This window comes from Mandrillus leucophaeus, unplaced genomic scaffold (genome assembly GCF_000951045.1).
Source record: "Mandrillus leucophaeus isolate KB7577 unplaced genomic scaffold, Mleu.le_1.0 Scaffold71, whole genome shotgun sequence".
NCBI lineage: Eukaryota > Metazoa > Chordata > Mammalia > Primates > Cercopithecidae > Mandrillus > Mandrillus leucophaeus.
Genome location: NW_012107697.1, coordinates 2,625,106 through 2,646,720, shown reverse-complemented (window position 1 = coordinate 2,646,720; position 21,615 = coordinate 2,625,106). Strand labels below are relative to the sequence as shown.

General features: G+C 54.4%; 1 protein-coding gene across 1 annotated transcript in view; it reads left to right on the top strand.

Moving 5' to 3' along the window:
* The window catches only part of PVRL1 (poliovirus receptor-related 1 (herpesvirus entry mediator C)), a 96,894-nt gene extending 95,328 nt beyond the window's left edge, over window positions 1-1,566 (top strand). The window contains exons 7-8 of the mRNA XM_011964956.1: window positions 871-946; window positions 1,435-1,566. Of these exons, the coding sequence (XP_011820346.1) occupies window positions 871-946; window positions 1,435-1,566 (208 nt within the window). The remainder of the gene's footprint in view (window positions 1-870; window positions 947-1,434) is intronic.
* The last annotated feature ends 20,049 nt before the right edge of the window (window positions 1,567-21,615 follow it).

Genomic DNA, 21,615 nt, shown 5'->3' with positions numbered 1-21,615 from the left:
GGGGCTTCATAAAGATGCATTTTATCCTCACAGCAGCTCGGAGGAGCAGGTGCACGATTACAATCCACGATGTATAGTGAGGAAATTAAGGCACAGAGAGGTTAAATAATTTGCAACAGTTTACATGCTCCCAGCCGTTGACAAGGAGTGAGGGCAGACCCAGGCTGACAAGGAGTGAGGGCAGACCCAGGCCAGAGAGGAGAGAGAGGCACAAAGTATATGGGGGAAGCCAAAACCCTCAACCATAATGATAAATCATACTTTAAGGCAATATTTTAAAAAATCAAAATGAAAGCAAAAATCCATGATGAACAACATGTCCACGTTGTAAATAAAGACAGGATTAGAACAACTGACTTTTCCTTTCGCCTCAGGCACCCAGCACACCACTGTGACGGATCCTGTCTTTACTTACAGTGTGGACGTTTTGTTCATCATGGATTTTTACGTTGATTTTCATCTTTAAAATCTTGCATCACGTGTTTTCTCGTGCTGGCTAAGGCTGTCAGTGCCGCATACCGTGCACCTGAGGCCTCCTGCCCGCCCTGGGTGAGGGCCCACAGCACTGCTGCTGGTTCCCCCCTGTCCTTTGAGCTAGGAAACCTGAGACTCACATGGTTCCCGTCCCAAGCTGGGCTGGGGTCAGGGGCAGAGACACCTGGGAAAGGTGGCCAGGCACTCTCAGCCTCTAACCCGTGACCCTGAGGAGCCCCGGCCCAAGCTCTGGCCTCTCAGGAGGCTGCCTGGGAAGTAGACCGCCCGGGCCTGCTGTTATGAGTGGGGCTGAGGGACCGGTAGCTGTCTGGTGGCCTGATGGGGAGAGCCCCCGTGTGTGCTCCTGTGCTGAGCTTACCCTCATTCTGTCTCCAGGACCGACCTGCCCCTCTCCGAGAAGCCGGAGCCTTGTCCCAGCAGGCAGAGCTCCCTTGCACCTGAGGATATCCAGGTGGGCCTGAGGCAGTAGAGGACAAGGTCCCTAGACTGCGGGGAGGGAGAAAAATGGGAGATGGCCCCAGGGAGAGAGCCCAAGCTGAAGACAGAGCTGCCACACCTCCATGGTCCAGTTCCCACAAGGCCGGGTCCAGCTAGAGGGGTCCATGTGCCATACCCTGAGAGACCGACCACCTGGGACCCTCCCTACCCCCGGCCCCCACGGGACCTCTTCCTCTACTGCACAGTCCTTTCATTCATTTAAAAAATGCATTGAGCGCCTCTCAGGTGCCTGGCCCCAAGCTGGGTTCCTGCTAGAGCCAGCAAAGCTGAAGGCTCAGGGTGCGCCTGTGCCCTCCAAGACAGCCACCAGTGTGGGGGATGCCAGGATGGGGGTGCATGGGAACTGAGAAGAGGAGTCCCAGTCAAACTGGGGGTCCATGAGGGCCACGTGGAGCAGGGGCATGGAAAGGTCTGTGCAGCACTCACCACATTCTCTTCCAGGTTGTCCACCTGGACCCAGGGAGGCAGCAGCAAGAAGAGGAGGAGCTGCAGAAGCTGTCCCTGCAGCCCCCCTACTATGATCTGGGGGTGTCCCCCTCCTACCACCCCTCGGTAAGGACAACTGAACCTTGAGGAGAGTGCCCTCAGCCTAGCCCCACCCAGCCTGGCCATGAGCCCAGCTGCCTTAGAGGGAAACCAGACAGAGGAGGTGGAGGAGGTGAGGGCAGGGCAGCACAGGGAGGACCACCCAAGCACTGCAGGCACCCTGGGCAAAGGGGGACTGGATGCTGGACAGACCATTCTGGGAGACTGGCATTTCCAATGAGTCTGGCCCCAGCCTGGTGCCCAGTTCTTCCTCCCCCAAGCCCCACCTCCAGCTCTGTACCCTGCACCTTAGTTCCTGGTGCTGCCAGCGGCCCCTCCTCCTGGCCCCACTCCCAGCCACTCAGAGGGCCAGCATCCACTTGAATGCCTGCCCCCTTTGCCCATATCTGGCTCCTTTCAGCAGACTTGGGGGCTCTGGGTGTTACCCATACAGTGCAGCCCAGAGACCCAGGCCAGACCGCCTGGACCCAAAGATAACACACGCCCTCCTGGCACTGGCAGGAGAGCCAGGCCGTTGTCTCCATGGTACAGCCATCCTTGCTCTTGGCAGGAAGTACCAACATGAACCCATCTGGAGGTGCCAAATCCTGCCCCCAGGGAGGTAGCGTTCCCTTCCCAGGGTACTGAGCCCAGAGAGCCAGCCCAGCCTCCACCTTCTGATACTACCCAGGGCGCAAAGGACCGCCAGCTATTTGCTATTCCTTAACCAACCTAGAGACATGGAACTGAGCCAGAACTCACTGTGGACACAACATCCTTCCTCAAACAGCAGCTGGGCAGCTCTTGTGCCACCCTCCTTCCCATCTGAGGTGCACTCCCACATCCCAGTCTGCACTGCATGGGCCTGCTGGTTCCAACAGAAGGGATCATAATGACATGTGGAGCACTTGCTACATGCCAGGCACCTGGCTAGTCACTTTTCAAACATTGTTCTTATCACATAGATTGTTCAACAAGCAATATGATAAGTCCTTCTGTTGCCCCATTTTATAGATAAGGAAATGGAGGCTCAGTGAACTTGAAGTGTCTCAGTCTGTTTTGTGATGCTATAACAAAATACCTGAGACTGGGCAATATATAAAAAAGATTTATTTCTTACAGTTCTGGAGGCTGGAAAGTCCAAGGTCGAGTGGCCTGCCTGTGGCAAGAGCCTTCTTGCTGCGTCATCCCATGGTGGAAGGCCGGCCGGCAAGAGAGCATGCCCTGAAAGCAAGAGAGCAGGAAGGGGCCAGCCTCACTTTCATAACATGCCCACTCTCTCCATAACTAACCTGCTCCCTTGATAGAGACAATCCATCCATGAGGGTGGTGCCCCCACCTTTCATTAGGTGCCTAATCACCTTTCATTAGGCCCCACCTCCCACACCCTTACACTGAAGATAAACTTTCCAATACGTGAATTTGGGGGAACACATTCAAACCATAACAAAAGCCTTACTCAAGATCACCCAGGGACACTGGGGAGGGTTTCCCACCCGGGACCCTGGCTCTCGAGTCCAGGCCCTAAGCAGGCAGCAGTCAGAATGATGAGCAGATGCTGGGCAGTTCACCTGAACACAGGAGAGCCTGGGCAGGACTTGAGAGCCCCAGGGCCGCCTGGCACCGCTAATGCCAAGGCTGCTGCAGCCCCGGGCTTACTGTCAGCAGGAGGGCCCAGCTCTGCTGCCCGGCGGCCCCTCAGCTCCAAGGGCCCAGAGAGTGGACACACAGCCCAGAGAGCTTAGGTTCGGCGTCCTGCGTGGGGGCCAGGGCATTGCAAGCACCAAGCAGGGTAAGAATCTCCCACCTGCAGACACCAGCTCATGCCTGCCTCGGGACAGAGAGAGCACATCATCCCAGGCCTGAAAGCAAGGGAGGCAGGGGAGCGGGGAGACCACTATCTCCAGAAAAGAGAAAGCCATGCCCCATTCGGGGTTCTCCAAATGGGCCTTTTCCCTCAGCCTCCAGTCAAGAGTCACTAACCTCACTTGTCAGAGATATGGTGAAAGAAGAGGAGGAGAAAGAGGGAGCAGTGGGGGCCTGGGGCTGGAGGGAGAAGGAAGATGATGGAAGGGAGCAATTTGAAAAATCTTGGAAGACTCCAGTGGGATCCCCCGTACAGTGGGCCCAGGCTCGGCATAAAAATCTCTGTGACGGAATGGAACAGCTGCAGCTGGCCCTAATCCCCACTGACGACTTCTCGGTCTTGTTCTCTGACTGCTGCCCCCATGCCTGGCATGCACAGCCCTCCCTGGGGGCACAAGGAGCAGATTCAGGACAGTGCCCACTGCCTTCGCTCATCCCTCTGCACAGTCCTCCTTTTGCTCCCCTCCTCTCTCATCCAAGCCCAGACCCTAGCTCATGGCCCTGACTCTTCCTCCTCCCTCACCGCCTTCCCTCCCTGGGCTCTGCTTATGTTGGGTTAGTAGAATCCCCTGATGAGTGTGTCCATTCAAGAGCCACTTGGGACAAAGAACACAGTGAACCCATCTCCAACCACCAGCCACGGGCAGGAGGGGTGGGTTGAGGGGCCCAGGAGAGCACCTACACCCTATGTCCTGAGCCCAGGGGCCGTGGTTAGGGCATCTGGGTGGACAGAGGCTTGTGAATAGCCTGTGGGGTGGGGCGGAAGTCACCAGCAGAAGGGACGCTCTGGCGTGCTGGGGAGGCCCTGTTGTGGTTGCCAAGAAAAGTATAATTCCTTTTGGCTTCCAGAGCAATTACCGGGCGAGAAAAGGATGTATCCCCAGAACTCGGGTTTGTTGGCAGTGCAGCTTGTATACAAGTCACATTATTGATGTTGTCATCAATTCTCCTTCCCAACAAGTCGTGAGAAGGAGCCAGGTAGAGAGCATGCGCTGTTCACCACGGGGGCTCCAAGGGAGGTGAGAAGACTGCAGGGAGCCTGGGGGTCAAGCTCGGCGGCCCCAGCCCGGGTGGGCCCAGGTCCCCTTTGTGGGCCAGGTCCATGCTACACACACACCCAAGGGTGCTAAGGCCGTGGCACTCCACTCAACGTCTGCCATGGTGTCTGGGCTAGGGACCACTGAGGTGGCAGGAACCATTTAGAGAGCGGGGAGGGTCTAAACTAGGTCTGAGGAAGGACTTCCAGAGGACTCAAAGCCAATGTCTCGACAAGGAGGAAGGAGGAGACATCCTCTGTCCTTTCAGGAGAGGGGCTTCCATCTCCTCGGTCTTGTGAGCACGGACAGCCCAGGCTAGAAGCAGAAGACTGGACCCAATGAACTTTGGAGGGATGGAGTCTGAAGCTCGTATGTTAGTTCAGGTCCCCCAAGGAGCAGACGCCAAGCTGAGACTAGACATGCAGGAGTCACTGGGGGACACCTGCAAAGTACACAGGTGGGAGCAGGAGGTGGCAGGGGAGCCCTCAGAGCATGCTGCTGGTCCGTCTCCCATGAAAGGGGATGGTGAAAGGAGGGCTGAGCAGAAAGTCTCAGGATGGCAGCACAGCGTCGCCAAGCACTGTGCCATCCTTGGGCCATCGTTGCTATCAGAGGACTCCTGCGTCCCACAGGAAAGGGCCTGCGCTGGATTCCCAGCCTGTCTAGTTGTCGGTTGAGAGCAGTCTAGGGGAATTGTGGTCTCAGCACAAATGCTGGGTGGATCCAGAGGGGTGGCAACTGGGGCTGCAGCCAGCCATGCTCCGCAGCTGTCCAGGTCCACACTGCCACGGTCTGCTGGGTGCTGAGATCTGATCTTCCATCCAGGGGCAGGGAGCAGCTCCTCCACGATTCAGTGTGTCTTCCTGGGGATGTGGCCCCTGTTGCTACAGCAGATCTTAGGGCCACACTGGTACCCATCCTCTCCTGTCCATATCCCTTCTCAATTCCCCTCGCTCAGCTGTCTCCACAGCAGGTCCTGGTGGCTAACCTGGAAAAATTTTATTCCTGAGGACGCTGAGGCCTTAATAAGCACACCTTCCTCAGGCCAGTGTTGTTGCAAGTGTCCATTTCGTTAAAACAGAAGAGGCCCCCAAGTAGGCCAAATGTGGGTTCCACACATGTTCCTCCCTAGCCCCATTGCACAGAAGCAGCCTGGCCTCCGCCTGCTGATGTGTCAGTTACCCCTGCCACCACACAACTCCTTTTCTTCTGTGCTGGCCCCAAGCACATGCAGTCCAAGGGCCCGGGCAGCGGTCCTAGCATACAGTCTGTGGGCCGCTCCCTCCACAGAGCTTAGAGTTGTGGGAATAAAAGCACAAAATTCCCCCACTGGGTCATTGGGTGTGATGGTAACTGTGAGCCACTCCTGCTTTCTTTTTTTTTTGTTTTTTGTTTTTATCTTTTCCATTTTGTTGGTTTTGTTTTTATTTTTGTTTCTGTTTTTGTTTTTGTTTTGAGATGGAGTCTCACTCTGTTGCCCAGGCTGGAGTGCAGTGGTGCAATCATGGCTCACCACAGCCTCTACCTCCCGGGTCCAAACGACTCTCGTGCCTCAGCCTCCTGAGTAGCTGGGACCACAGGTGTGTGCCACCACACCTGGCTAATTTTTTTTGTATTTTTAGTAGACGGGGGGTTTCACCGTGTTGACCAGGCTGGTCTCAGAAACTCCTGACCTCAAGTGACCTACCCACCTTGGCCTCCCAAAGTGCTGGGATTACAGGCATGAGCCACCATGCCTGGCCTATCCTTTTCTTTTTACTTATTTTTTTAAATCCACTCCTGCTTTCATCCCTTGGTTCCCAGGCCCATGTACTCTTCCTACAGGGGACATAGCATCCTATAGAGGCCTTTTGGAGTATTGCCACCAAGCTGGCACTGCAGCTGTCATTTAGAAGACCATTGCAGCAGCTGCCATCGGGGTGACCACTTGATTGAGGATATGCTAGCTGTCTTTGCCCATGCAGGCTGCTATAACAAAATATCATAAACTAGGTGACTTATAAACAACAGAAATGTATTTCTCACAGTTCTGGAGGCTGGGAAGTCCAAGGCATAGAGCTGTTCAGTATCTGGTGAGCGCAGTGCTTTCTGGTTCATAGATGGTGACTTCACTTTGCATTCTCAAATGGTGGAAGAGCATAGAAGCTCTCTGGGCCTCTTTTATAAGGGCACTAATCCCATTCATCTCCCAAAGGCCTCACCTCTTAATGTCATCCCCTCGGAGGTCAGGATTTCAGAATATGAATTTGGGGGAACACCAACATTAAGACCATAGCACTGGCCGTAATTCTCTAGGATCTGTCTGGTTTCCATAGGGGCTGGACTAATGAGTTAAATGAAGATTAGAGAGGGCCCTGCACCCTTGCATCCTTTAGGTCTTTAGTGATGACAATGATCTCTGCCATCTTCTCCACCCTGAGTACAATATCCTTTTTGATTTACTCTCTTGGCTGGAAGGTAGTTTCAGAGTTTCCCCTTGGCTTTCACCCCCACAGACCTCACGTGGGTTTAGTATGTCAATCCCAATTCTGCACTTGCGCACCGTGCAAACACCATGTCCCAGCAGCAAATTTGCCCAATCCTCTGGGGGCCTTGTAGGGTGTTGAATTCCATGTCCTGAGAAAGTGCTCCCAAATCAATGAATTCTTGCTTATTCAGTCTATGTTCTAGCTCACTTGGTTAAGAACCCTCAAAATCCAACCCAGGAGTGCTCCCCAGGCTTCTGCTGGTCCACGCTAGCTTGCTGTTGCTCTCCTGGCTCTGCGGGCCTGTCATCTTCCTTCTTGATCAGGCCCAGCATGTCCCCAGCTGGGTTGTGCTGGGCTTTAACCCTAGCATCAGCCTGCAGCCAGGAACAGAGGAGGGGGCATCTGTTGCCTCGCAGGGGGAAGGCCTCCACAGCATCTTCCAGCATGCAGTGCCGTTACTTCTTTAATTAGAGAAGAGTGGGCCACCCACTCAAGGGTCCCCACTCACTCATCCTCCCGTCAGTTTCAGGGACCCAGGTTTTCCCCAGCAGGACCCTTACCAAGCACAATAGGACTGCCTTGGCTGAGCTGCCCCGGAGCCCTCTGATTCCTACTGTCACATCCTGGGTCTGTTCCTCGGCTGTGTCCATTCCTCTACTGCAGGATATCGGTCTCTTTGGAAGCGACCAAATAGGATCTCCGACTCTGAGGTTGAGCCTCTAACTGCTGATGGCCCTCAGTTTCTCCTTCTCCAACATGACTGAAAAATAACCAGCCAGCTCTGCTGCCCTTGCAGCCCTGCTCCCTACACATCTTTCAAATGCCTGAAGCACCGGACCTGAAACTCCCCTCCACCAGGATGTTCTCCCAGGTCACCGCTGGTGAAAGATTTGGCAACTGGGCTACCACTTTGTGCCGGGAACTCTCCAGGGCCTGCGTTCCACTTTGGGTGAGGTCCTCCTTGCCAGCAGGTGCTGAGAAAGCCAGGCCCAATTCTCTATTTTACCTTTTGCCACCTGTTTTCTTGGGCCCCTCTTGGTATCATCCAAGCAGGAGTCACAGGTCATTGCTTTCTGTCATCTTTGAGACAGATTCTATGAAGGCTAAAGGCCAAGTGCCCAGCGCTCCCTGGGCAGCCCCACATCTTGGATAAGATGGCCCCAAAGCATGTAGTTGAGCTCCTCTCCACTTACCTGGGTGAGATAGTCCCAAACCACATTTGGCCATCACCCTCTAAACTCCCAGGCTTCCCTGGGGCTCAGAGTCAGGTTGCTTCTGTCCAGTGGCACGCAGCTGGGAAAGGTCACATAAAGAAGCTGTCTGGAAGACCTCCCCAGTGGAAATCTGTAGAGTCCGCACAAGCCCAGGACATACCTGGCCTCGCATTCACCGGAAGCGCCAGTTCCCAGGCATCCTCAGGATGACGGGAGGGACAAGAGGTGGGATCCATTTAGTCACGGGGACACCATCAGCGTATCCCCCTGCCTCCACAGGATGGCCTTCACACCATCCCAGAGCAGCAGCCACTCTTCCCATCTTTATGGGACTCCCTCCAGTGGAACCAAAGTCTCGGCAGCCCCTGGGGATAAGAACTTTTGCGGCCGGGCGCTGTGGCTCACACCTGTAATCCCAGCTACTCGGGAGGCTGAGGCACGACAATCACTTGAACCCAGGAGGCAGAGGTTGTGGTGAGCCGAGATCACGCCATGACACTTTAGCCTGGGCAACAAGAGCAAAACTCCGTCAAAAAAAAAAAAAAACTTTTGCTTCCAGTATCTCCTACTCGCACTGTGCTGCTTGCCCAGACCCCACCTTCCCGCCCCTCAGCCACCCCTGTAGGCCCCCCGACTTGGGGGTTGGGATCCAGACTTCTTGTCTGTCTAGCCTCCTTCCCCTTCCTTCTGCCCCTGGTCTCCTGTACCCCCAACCTCCAACCCAGGCTTCTTCCTTCTGGAAAAGAGGTGTCTCCTCCCAACCCCCAACTCCCCACCTCCAACTCCAGGCAGGCTGTGGAAGCACAGAGGGCCAAAGGGAGGAGCAGGTGTCAGAGTGTGACTTTCCCTTGTGAGGAATCAGGAGCTCATTGCATTCATCTTAGCTCTGCCATGTGTCCCTGCCCATGCCATGGGTCATTGATGGACACAAGATGGGTGTTGCTAGAGGGCAACTGAAATCAGCACACTTGGCTTTCCCTGCTGCCCAGGCGGCCCAGCCAAGGACAAGAGAGTGAGCAGCAGCCCAGGTCACAGAGATCCCTGCAATAGCACACAACCTTCTGCCTGTACCAGCCTCCTGGGGTGCAAGAGCCCTCCTCTCCCTCCACCCCTGCTCTGTGGACAGACGATCTATCTATCTGCCTGCACCCTAGCATTGAGCATTGAGCTGAGGAGGAGGAGCTTTTGAGGATAGATCTAGAGAGAAGAGCTGGAAGGACCTCAGGGATCATCAAGTCACCCTCCTATTTTGCTGAAGGGGAAACGGAGGCCCTGGGAGGGAGAGGAGCTTGGCACAACCACAGGGGGAGTTGTCAGTAGCCACCCACCCTTGCTTCCGGACCACAGCATTTTCTCTACCCCAGTTCTTCCCACCAGCCACTCCCACTCCCTCTCCCAGCTCCCTGTCTTCTGGGTCCCCATTCACACATCTGCAACTCCCAGCAGAGGGAGAGCCTCTGCTTCTCAACTTCTTGGCAGCCCCTGTCCTTGGAGCACTCTTATTCCAATAATTTGCAAATCACACTAAGAGTCAAAGAACTGCAGTGCCGCTGAATAGCTAGGGGTGCGAGTTGGAGCCCTGGGTTCTAACCATAGTGATATTGCTTATAAGTTCTATTTTCCCATTTCACAAAAGAAAAACTCAGCACAGATGGGTTGAGCGATCTGCCTGTCAAGCCACAGCAGGGGGTCCAGCGAAAATTTAAAGCCAGGGCCTTTGACTCCAAGTTCCGTTTTATGCCCCAGGAACCTCCCCGTGACCCCCTGCACAGCATGTCGCCTCTCCAGGCATCTCTCTTCCCTCTGCAAAATTAAAGAGTTAGCACAAATAATGTCTCGGAGGCAAATACAGTGGGGTCAGGAGTGGGACCCACCCTGCCTCTGTCCACCCATGCCCAGGGCCTAAGGGCACACAGCTTAGCACAGCAGGTAAATGTTTTGTGACCAATCTTTGTAAACACCTTTTCTAAACCTTTGTTTCCTCTGTTGTCACTGAGTAATTGGTGTTCTGCGTCTCTCTCTCTCTCCCCATCACCCTGACCCTCCATGGTTCCGTTCTCTCTCATATGCTTCCCTACACACCCACACCTCCCATCTCCCCCGACGCTTGGCCCTGGGGTACGTCGTCCGGTCCTGACCACTCCCCCACCAACTCCTCCTGCCACCTGTCCCTTCTGCCTCATTCCTAGGGCTCTGGCCTAAAGGACACTGACATCCACTATGCAGAGCTGGACACCTCTGCCCTGGAACTCGTGCCAGGGCCACGGAACTCCGTGCCAGGGCCGGCAGAGGCTGTGGAGTATGCCACCATCCAGTTGAGCCCACCCTAACACATAACCCCTAGCCACTCACCCCTGCTTCTGGACCACAGGTAAACCCACCCACCTCCCTCCTGCCCTTCCTGGAAGGGCCTGCACCCCACCTGCTGGGCTTAGCAATGAAAGGGTAGGGGAGGTGGGCAGGGGCCTGGTGAGCACAGGAGAAGGAATGTGGACCAGGAGCCCAGAGGGCAGGAATGTTGTTCCATTTCTGCCATGCACTGTTTCCCCTCTCTGAGCCTCAGTTTCCCCACCTGTGAAACCCAAATCAAGTCTAGGGCCCCTTCCTGTTCCAACAGTCCTCCTTATCCCTCTGTGGCCCCCAGAAGTGGCTTCACTCCCTGCATCCCAGCTGGCCCTTTAGCACTTACCAGCAAAGTGCTCCACTTCATTTTCTTTCCTTTTTTTTTTTTTTTTGGTTTGTTTGTTTTGCTTTCTCAAGACGGAGTTTCGCTCTTGTTGTCCAGCTGGAGTGCAATGGCACAATCTTGGCTCGCCACAACCTCTGCCTCTGGGTTCAAGTGATTCTCCCTCTTCAGCCTCCTGAGTAGCTGGGACTACAGGCATGAGCCACCACGCCCGGCTAATTTTGTGTTTTTAGTAGAGACGGGGTTTCTCCATGTTGGTCAAGCTGGTGTCAAACACCTGACCTCAGGTGATCCGCCCACCTTGGCCTCCCAATGTGCTGGGATTATAGGCATGAACTACCGCGCCTGGCCTCCACTTCATTTTCTTACCAAGGAGCCCCCAGAGTCAAGGCTGCACACCCACATTTCCTCTTGAGCCCCCAGCCCAACTGGACAGTTGAATTCAACCAATCTTTACTGAGTGCCTGCTCATTCCAGGTCCTGCACAGAGGGCCCAGGGTCCAGGGCAGTTCCTAGCCTTGAGGCACTCTCAGTAGAGTGGCCAGCTTGGGACTTCTAAGCCCTGGGCTGAAGGGGAGCCCACAGGCTCTGCAGGGATGGGTGGTGAGCAGGGCTCTCTCCACCCTGGGCCCTGGAAGATACTGCGAGGTACACAGAGGCCACAGTGCAAAGAACCCAGACACTGCCTGGGGGACATGGCAAGATCAGAGGAGTTTCAGCAAACATGTGACCTCCCTGAAAGCCAAAGGAAGGTGAAGGTGTCTCAGACTGAGAAACTGGAATCTGAGGGCTGGGGACTCAGGCCAAGGGGCCACATACCATGAGGAAGCCTGGCCTCAGCCCTTGTGCTGAGTGGTTTGGGATAAGCAGGGTGGGAGGGGACAGAGACAAGGACAGGTGGAGGAGACAGGACTGCTGGGAGGGACATGATGGCGCTGAGTGTGAGAGGGGTCCCATGGGTCCAGGAGCCGGCAGGTCCCGAGAGGGCTGGCCCAAGTGGATGGACCCAGGAGGGGCTTCTCTGGTGGCCCCACAGAACCTTTCCCACACACCAGGAGAGCCTGCTGGGTCCCAGGACCCACAGACAGCAGAACTCTGCTCCCCACTTCCCAGTGTTCCCCACCCCTACTACCTCTCAACAACTTCCTATCCTCCTGTGACATGCCATCCTCTGCAACCTCAACAGAAAAGTGCTTAGCCTCAGTCCCCCACTTAGGTATGGAGGAGTGAAGAGCCAGGGGCCCAAGGCCATCTGCACAGCATCCTTGGAGAACCTGGCATGGGAACCAGGATGTGTCCCTGCTCCAGCCTGTCCTCTGCCTTGCCAAGGAAGGGGTGCTGTGGGCATGAGGAAGGGGCTGGGTGCCAGGTGCGGTTCCTTCCCTCTCCAGCCCCTATGAGCCAAGGGAGGCATGCTTGGCTACTGCAGCTCCTTGTGAGGTCTGGGTCCCGGGAGAGGCCAATGGGAGGAAGGCGTGAGGCTTGGAGTCGGGGAGACAATCTGGGGGCCAGAAGAAAAGTCATTAATCCCATAAATCCTAATGTGGACCTCCTCCCGGCCTCTCTGAAGTACGTGGAGTTGGGGTGGGTGTAATCCCAGACGCTCCTGAAGGAAACCCAGAAAAGGGGGGGTCTGCTGCTGCCCCCTCATTGGCTGCTTGAGCCCCAGAGAGGCCCTCTGTTTGGGTTCAGGGCCTGAAGGGCGCTGGACCAGGGTGCCAGGACAGGCGCTGCAGGGAGCTGAAGGGGACCTGAGAGTGTGGGGGATGGGAAGGCAGTGAAAGGCACTGGGTGGGGTAGGCTTGGGGGATTAGCTGGGAATTAGCCCCTCCTGTCGAGCAGCCCGCCCCACCACACACGCTCACTTGCCTGCTTGGCAGCCCCACAGGAGGAACCAGGATGTCAGACAGGAACAGGTGCACCGCCATGAGGCAGACGCCCTCCGCCATCCCTCATCCCGGCCCCCTTACCTGGGGCGCAAGACTGGGCGGTAGATCCAGAAAAGTCCTGGATGTGAGCCCCTCACCTCCCCCTCGCCTCATCCCCAGGTCATTGGATAAGGCCTCAGCTAGGACCTCACTGGAACCTCTGGATCGTTAGACACTGACAGTCAGCCCGTGGCAGAGCCAGAAGGGCCTCCCTGGGAAGAGAAGGGGGATTTGAGGCTGGGGATGGCGGGTGAGGAGCTGCTGGGCCCAGCCTCTCTCTCTTGTCTCCCCTGCCCCCCAGTGGCACACTCAGCCCTTCCCTCTCCTGGCCCTCCCTGTCTGCCCACGGCATTTCCTCTCCCCCAGTTCAACCCACCAGCGGCTCCCACTCCCTCTCCAGCTCCCTGTCTCCCGGGTCCTCATTCACACATCTGTTTCTCTCCTTGTGGCTGCCCCCCTCTTTCTCCCACTCTGGGTCCCCCTGCCCTTTCATCTCCCCCTTCCCCTGCGCTCTCCCCACTGAAGCTGCTGGTTTCAGAGGCCGGGACTTCAAAAGGAGATCAAAGCTGGGCTCCCCCATCAAAGACCGGGCTCTGCCAGGAGCAGACCCCTCCCATCAGGCTGTAACTCTCCCTGACAGGCCAGAGTCCTGCATTCCAGCCCCCTGGGAAGCACATCCTCAGCCAGCACCCGGGGCTGGACCGACCACTGTGCATGGGGGAAAGCTCCTGGCATGAGTGATGCAGGGAACCAGCTGGGAAACTGACACAGCCAGCCCCTTTTTGGCTGTGTGACCTTGGGCAAGTCACTGACCCTCTCTGACTAGGAGTTACATTCGGTTTTAAATAGGGCTATTATGGAGTTGATTGGGTTGTTGAGTGAATTAAAGGAGAGCAAGCAGGTAAAAGATCTAGTGCGGAGCCTGTTTTACAGCAGGTGCCCAGTGAATTGCTGCTGTTAACACTGCTGCCATTACAAAGCCCTCTGCATGAGCGCCTGTGGAGATGAGAGCAGAGGTGCTGGGAGGAAGGCTTGCTGCTGCCCTGAGGGCAGGGGGACCCTGACATCCCCAGTCTAGGCCCCTGTTCACACAGAGGCTCCACATAAACCCCATTCTCTAGGCCTGGGCTTTGCAGGATGTAGTGGCCACTTCAAAGTCCCCATTATCCCCATTACCCTCCCCCGCCAAGCACTGGGCTCTCTCCCCAGACTGGATTCCTCTGCTCAGGCCGCCGCCTCATCCTCAATCTCTGGCCCCAGTCCTCCTCCTCGCCCTCAGCCCAGCCCCACATCCCTTAAGGGGATGAAGGCGTCTGGATGGGGTGGGAGGTGGGGCTGAGAGGCCGAGGCTGCATTTATGAAACTTTTCTTGGCTCTGAACATCAGGGAACTTCAGAGACGACGTGACTTGAGTAAGTCCCTAAACCTCCCAAAGCTTGTTTTCTCATTTGTAAAATAAGGGGTTAGCTGCCTCAAATCCTCCTTAGGAAGCAGACTCTGTCTACATGGTAATTTTAAAGAACCGAGGAGATAGAACTCAAAGATCTCTGAGCTCCCTCAGGACAGGGGGAGACGAGGAGGTGCCGATCTCCAGTCTGCACTGCTTCCCACAGGCGGCTGGTGCAGACACACCCTGCATCTCCCTGAGCCCCACGCAGCCCTGAGACACAGACCTTGTGGGTCCTGTGTCACCGAGCAAGGGACTGAGGCTTGGGAGGGGAAGGAGCCTGCCCCAAGTCACAGCAGCAGCACAACGAAGTGAACCTAAGCCTCTCTCGGGCTCTCCCTGCCCTGCCACCTGACCAGGACAGTCCTCCCAGGTTGCAAATGGGCACATGGAAGCTCAGAGCCAAGATACGCAGACAAGGCTCCAACCTGCACCCCCCTCGTGTCCCCAGGCCCTTCCTGGGCTCCACGGATGTCTGCCCTCTTCCTCTGACACCCCTCCCTCCTCCCGCATCCCAGGGCACCCATGGTAGCACTCCACACATACACTGGTTCCCACCCAGCTTCCAGCTCCTCGACCCCAATCCCCCACACCAGGGCCTCCCCCTCTCCCAGCTTAGGGGCTGGACCAGGAGAACAGCCTGATGGAATGTTCCACCTCTATGCTCCCCCATACATTGCCACTAGCCGCAGGAGGCTATGGAGCACTGGAAACGTAGCCAGCACCACCAAGTAACCGGTATTGTCGTTATGTTAATGCTAATGTTCTTTAATTTTCATTTCATTTAAACGTGGCTACAGGCTGCCATACTGCACAGTGCAGATAGAGGCACCGCCGGAATGTCTGGTCTCTGCCCTTCTCCTCTGCAGACACCTGCAGCAGTGGAATATATCGGGTGGGCAAGAAAAATTCCTGGCTCCTGAATTCCCCAGCACAGGACAGTGTCCTTGGCTGAGCGAGTGGAGGGGGAGCACACCCTGAGAAGAGAGGTGCCGCAGCGCCCAGTAGGCTCCTGAGTCCGGGTGTGCAGCCCAGGAGCCCTGGAAGCCTGAGCACCCTCCCAAGGCCTTTGATGAGGAGGCGGGAGGGCCCAGGCTCACCCTGGAGGGGGCTTGGGAGCCTGGTGGCCAGAGTCTTCTGTCATCCTCATGGAAGGCCAGGCAGGCCAGGGTCAGACAGGGCCAGAGGCCCTCCCCGGAGCCAGCTACTCCTGTCCAGTCCTTAGGCCTTAGAGCCCTGACCCCAGCTGTGTTTAGAGGGCAGAGCAGAGGTGGGCTGCCTGGGTCCTCCCGTCCTGTCGGACCCCGGGAAAACCGAGGCAGGGGGTGGGGCTCCCCCTGCTGGACAGCCTGGGAAACGTGCCCCCATGCTATAGGCAGAGCTGGGAGCCCCTCCCCAAGCTAAGCTCCCCCAGGGAAGCTGCCTGGGACTTCAGGTCTGGGATGGGAGATAGGATGGAGTGACCAAGACCCAAGACATCCCCTCCAGGGCCTAAGGTGGTGGGAAGCCAAGTGGAGGTCAGTATAGGACCCTAGGTGAACACACCACCCCATGCCACCCATTCCCTGCCCAGACAGAGTACCCTTCTTTTCCCTCCCTGCCTTCCTCTCTCCCTGGGGATCGGTCATGGGCTTTAGAGTCAGGCAGACCTGAGTTCAAACCCTGCTCCGCCACTTACTTGTGTGTGACCTTGGGCAAAGGGGTGGAGCTTCCTGGACCCACTGGGAGGGTGGGATGGACAGGATGAGAGGGTTTCAGGGATGCACTGCTTGCATGCGTGGCGGGTGGTGGGCAACCATAATCCCAGCTCTCTTCCCTGCTCTCCCCTCTTCCTCTCTCTTTCCCTAGAACCCCAGGATGAGATTGGCCATGCCCCAGGACCTCCAGAGCTACCCTGACATCTGGGAAGACAACGACCTGGGCCAGCTGCCCACCTGCTACCCCAGAACCATTTCCTCCACCCTCTTTTCACTGGCCTCCCTGGGCTCTGCCCCTTCCTCTAAGGGCATTTGTGGACAAGACTCTGTCTCTTTCACACACACACCCTGCCCTTACCTCTGCATCCAGGACAGCCCGGGACGGAAGCCCCATCCTACGTCCCGGTTCCCTCCTCCCAGACCTCCAGAGCCCCCAGGCTCCACTTCCCTCCACCCCGATCGTGGGGATAAACCTGTGGGTGAACACCTGAGCATGACTCCCGCGGGTGAACATGAATTCTGAATGGGAAAGGGCAGGTGTGCCTGAGGGTGCACAGGTGGGCACCCCGCCACTGCCATACATTCTCATCCTCTCACAGAAGCTTCCAGACTCCCTGTTGGTCTCCCAGGCTCAGCACCAGCCCAGGCTGCCAGGCCTGAGTCTCCTGCCTTTCCTCTCCTGCTGGGAAGCTGAGCCATTAGCAAGAAGCAGTAGATCCCAAGAGGCAGCTCCCTCAGCCTTCCAGCCACCCGCAAATCACCTCCAAACTCTAAACCAACATCCGTCTTCCTATTATCTCAGGATCATGCCTTTAGAGGCTGATCATCTAAAGGAGCCAAGGAACTCAGACCAGAACGCTGCCTCTTCTGGGCACTCAGAGCTTGGGATGTCTCTGCTGGGTTGAGTCCCTTCACCCACCATCAGGGCCGAGGAAGTCCAGGAGGCTTGGAGGCTCCTGGGTTGTGAGGGGGCTCCTCCTGCTGGGGGTTATAAAGCTTTCAGGCCGTTGCTGTTCTAGCCTAACTCTCCTCCAGCTGGGGGAGAGCCAACCCAGGAAGCCATAGAGAGAGACTCCCATCTTCCAACCCTCAGGCCTGGCACAGGTGAATTTCCAGAGTGAGCCCAGTGCATTCTATGGTCCTACAAGGCTGCCATTGCCCTCACTACCTCACCCTGGCTCACAGGCTAGCAGCCCCTGTGCAAGCCGGGAGGGAGTGGCCAGAGCACTGGACTAGGAGTCCAGGCATCCCCTTTCTCCTGTGCCAACAAGGGGCCAAAGTATGCAGGGAAGAGACCAGATCTGCAATGGTGGGGACAGGAGCCGGCACCCTTAGGGCAGCTCAGGAAAACTCCAGTCCCAGGTAAAATAAATCTCCTGTCAGGCCAGGTGCGGTGGCTCATGCCTATAGTCCCAGCACTTTGGGAGACTGAGACAGCTGAATCACCTGAGGTCAGGAGATCGAGACCAACCTGGGCAATGTGGTGAAACCCAATCTCCACTAAAAATACAAAAATTAGCTAGGTGTGGTGGCAGGTGCCTGGAGTCCCAGCTGCTCTACTCTGAGTATGAGAATTGAGCCATGAGAATGGCTTGAACCCGGGAGGCGGAGATTGCAGTGAGCCAAGATTGTGCCATTGCATTCCAGCCTGGGCAACAGAGCGAGACTCCGTCTCAAAAAAGAAAAAAAAAAAAATCCTGTCCCACATTCTGAGTTTCATCTGGGCCCCCAGAGGCTGAGGAGGATTTGGGGGCCTCCACTCCTCTCATACAAACTTCTCTTCTCAAGAGTCCCCTCAAGATCTATTTTCAGGATCAATGGGAGATGGAGCCCTACCCTAGCAGAGAGCCAGAAAACTCGGCTGGAGGAAGGCCCAAGGCAAAACCCGGGCAACAGAAGTAAGTGTGGAGGGGAGGGAAGGGGACTCAGAAGGCTCTTAGTCTGGGCTGACATAACCTGTCTGGCCTTGGACAAAAAAAGGCTCATCTGTCATCAGTATTTCCAGCCATCTTCCCAGTGTCTAGCCCTGGCCAGTGCCAACCAGAGCTCAGTCCTAACCCCCAAAACTGAACTATGGGTCCAGATATGAAACGTGTAGAAAAGGCCACAAACTCACCATCCCTCCCCACATGCAAACAGACTTGTACAGAGAAGGTCACAGCCCTGGCACAGGCAGACCCGGCATAGTTCTGCTAACGGTGGTTCCATTTTTTATAAGGAAGAATGGGTCCATGTATCACAGTCACTAAATCCTGATTTCAGCAAGGCATTTGTTCAAATGCAGACAAGACAGAGAAATGTGGGCTGTGTGATACATCTAGGTGACCCCGAAGTGTCTGGCCCCCAGTGCCGTGTGTGGTGTTGCCAGGCTGTCTCTTTGGCCGGGCTCTTTTCAACTTATCATTTCCTTGGATGAAGAAATTATGCTCAGGGAAGCTCTAAAAGTGAGAGACAGAGAGAGTTGAAGCCGGGTGTGGTGGCTCATGCCTGTAATCTCAGCACTTTGGGAGTCCAAAGCGGGAGGATCACCGGAGGTCAGGAGTTTGAGACCAACCTGACCAACATGGTGAAACCCCCGTCTCTACTAAAAATACAAAAATTAGCTGGGCATGGTGGTAGGTGCCTGTAATCCCAGCTACTAGGGAGGCTGAAGCAGGAGAATCCCTTGAACCCGGGAGGCGGAGGTTGCAGTGAGCTGAGAGCCAAGATCACGCCACTGCACTCCAGCCTGGGCAACAGAGTGAGACCCTGTCTCCAAAAAAAAAAAAAAAAAAGAATTGTGAGGGACTAGGAATGTTCTGTAGAGTTAAAACAGAAATCCAAAAAAGTCTGTAAAAGATGGAAGGTTAGCTCAAAACCAAAACATAAAGTGTAACAGAGATGGATGTAAAGTCCATTATTTAGGCTCAAAACTCAGCCACTGACATTTAGAATTAGAGATTCCCTGTTTGGTTCCAGTTCATATAAACTATTTCATTGACCTCATGCTAAAAATGAGTGAACAGCTTTTCTGGTTTGCTTTAAATATTAGGTGCACCCCCAGCACTGGTTAACTTAGCTGTTCAGTGATTACATCAATGACCCCAGTTTGTTTGCCTGCTTGCTTGCATGTTTATTTTGTTTTGTTTTGTTTTTAACACATTTCTGTTCTGTTAGCCTTAATTTGTCCTCTTGGCTTTCAGGTTAGTTCCCCTCATGGCCATAAGATAGCTGCCGCAGTTCCAGCCATCACATCTCTGCACACATTTCTAATAGAAGAACAGGCCAGCCCTTTTTGTATCTCTTTAAAAGAGAGGAAACCTTTCCCAGAAGCCCCTACTGGGCTTCTTCTCTACCTTGTTAGCTAGAATTGTGTCACACGCTCATACGCTTGCCTAAATTATCCACTGGGAAGAGAAATGGGCTCACTACAACTCCTTGGACCAGTTATGAAGGAGGGTGAGCACTTAATTAAAATCAAGTTCTCTAGCCTGAGCAACATACTGAGACCCTGTCTCTACAAAATAAATAAATAAATAAAATAATTAGCCAGGTGTGGTGGCACCTGTCTGTAATCCCAACTACACAGAAGGCTGAGGCAGGAAGATCGCTTGAGCCTGGGAATTCGAGGCTGCAGTGAGCTATGACCATACCACTGCACTCATGCCTGGGTGAGAGTGAGACCCTGTTTCTAAAAAGGAAAAATAAATAAAAATACAAATGATCAGGTAACCAAAAGTTCCTTCTCTAAAGGTAATTAACTCTCCATCATTACAAGCATTCAAGTAAGGACTGAAGAAAACCTGTCAGAGGTATAAAAGGAGATTCTTGCAATGGGTCAGAGTTGGATGTGACAACCCTGAGGTCCTTTTCCATGTAGTTCACAGGTATACACATTTCCTCAACAAGGGACTATGGCTCAAGAGCTCACGAAAGGGCTTTGTGACTAATTAAATACAACGCCCACACCCTGTGACTGCCCCTTACTTTCACACTGCTTGTCCTTCTCAAAGACCCCATCTTGGTCTCCTCTCCACCACCACATCTCAGCAGCTCAGGCTGTCCCAAGAGACTTGAGTGAAGACACAGGCAAAGACAGCGCAGGGGCTTCCAGGCTGAGCCCAGCCTCCTGCCCAGGTGTGGGCTCTCTGGACCCATCCAGGGATGAAATTAACACCCACAGCAACAGACATCGGTGGAGCCGTTGCTGTGCGTGAGGCACAAGGGACCCAGGGAGAACTGGCCATTTGATTTCCAACTCAGAGCTTGCAGTGAAATTGGAGGGAGGAAGACAGGATACATGATGGAACCAAAAAATCATTCTATTTCCATAAACCACATGTGAAAATCAGCCAGATTTCTTACATATAAGTAGAAAAAGTAGTAATCCAAGATCCACACTCAACGACAGATGAGTAGGGACAGGCAGAGGCACTCTGGGGACACTGAGGAAGGACAGTGTTGTTAAAAATAATAGAACTGGGTGCTGCAGTTGAGACTGTAATCCCAGCACTTTGGGAGACCGAGGTGGGAGGATTGGAAGTCCAGGAGTTCAAGACCAGCCTGGGCAACACAGTGAGACCCTATCCTATTAAAAATAATAATAGGAGCTGACAATAACACAAAAGTGGACATTTCCAGATATGATCATATTGTCCTTGTTTGGCCAGTGTCACCAGCAGCTGGGTCCCCATTATGGGGCCTGGGTGCCCAGGGAAGTTAAGAGGAGATAAGCTCCCTCTGTTCCTGTACATCTCTGCCCACCTCACCTCTAATGAGACTGTTATATCCTTGCTATCTATAAAATAGGACATTATAATGTTTGTTTAAAAAAAAAGTAACTCCCAAATTTCTGAGTTTCCTATGTGTTGGGGCTGGGGCTAAGAACTCTATGTACATCATCTAATTTAATTCTTAATAACACAAATGATCTCTTGATGTCCCTTGAAAGCTTCAGGGGTCACTTTTAGTATTCAGATAAAAATGGTTCTATGACGTACAGTCTCCAAGATTCCTAAGAATGGCCAGGACCTGGCATTGTCATGATTCCCTCTCATTCTGATTTCCTCTTCTCTCTCAATCCTGTTCTGACTCAGTTTCTGAGTTCATGCAATTTTTTGGGTTTTTTATTTTTGTTTTTGTTTGATTGTTTGTTGTCTTCTTGTTGACCTACAGAAGAAGAGATACCAAAACCAGACTTGGGAGACAGGGAGAGTCCAGGAAGGCTTCCTGGAGGAAGTGGCAGATGGGATCTGTCTCATCCTGAATTTTCCCCCAAAATGTTACTAACCTATGGCAGAACTTGTAAGATAATTTTCCTAGAAGTTGGGAGTAACTGGGGAGTAGGAGGGACCTTCTTATAGCCAAACGAGCAACTCGAAATTTAAAACTCAGACCTCTTGCTCTTGCCAGTTCCTGCTGAACCAGTCACATCTTCCGGGTTCTGTCTTCAGCCTCTGCCCTCCAATCCCGTGGTTGACTCCCCTCACCCCTACCGCACTCCCCCATTTCCTGGTTCTCATCACTTCCTGCTGAAATGGCTTTTGTCTTTGGAGCAGTTCAGCCCCACTCTTTGGCCTTCTCTTCCCAGTTTCACTCTGGTGGGTAGAGAGCTTTATCTGACACAATCAGTGGGTCATCTTCCGGAACAAAGATCCCTGTCTCCCTGGCAGCAATGCATGCCTTTCTCTAGAATACAAAAGCAGCTAGAGACACACACTTGACTCACAGCAATGATGAGAAGCAGGGATTGCCATTTACATAAGAGGAGACTGG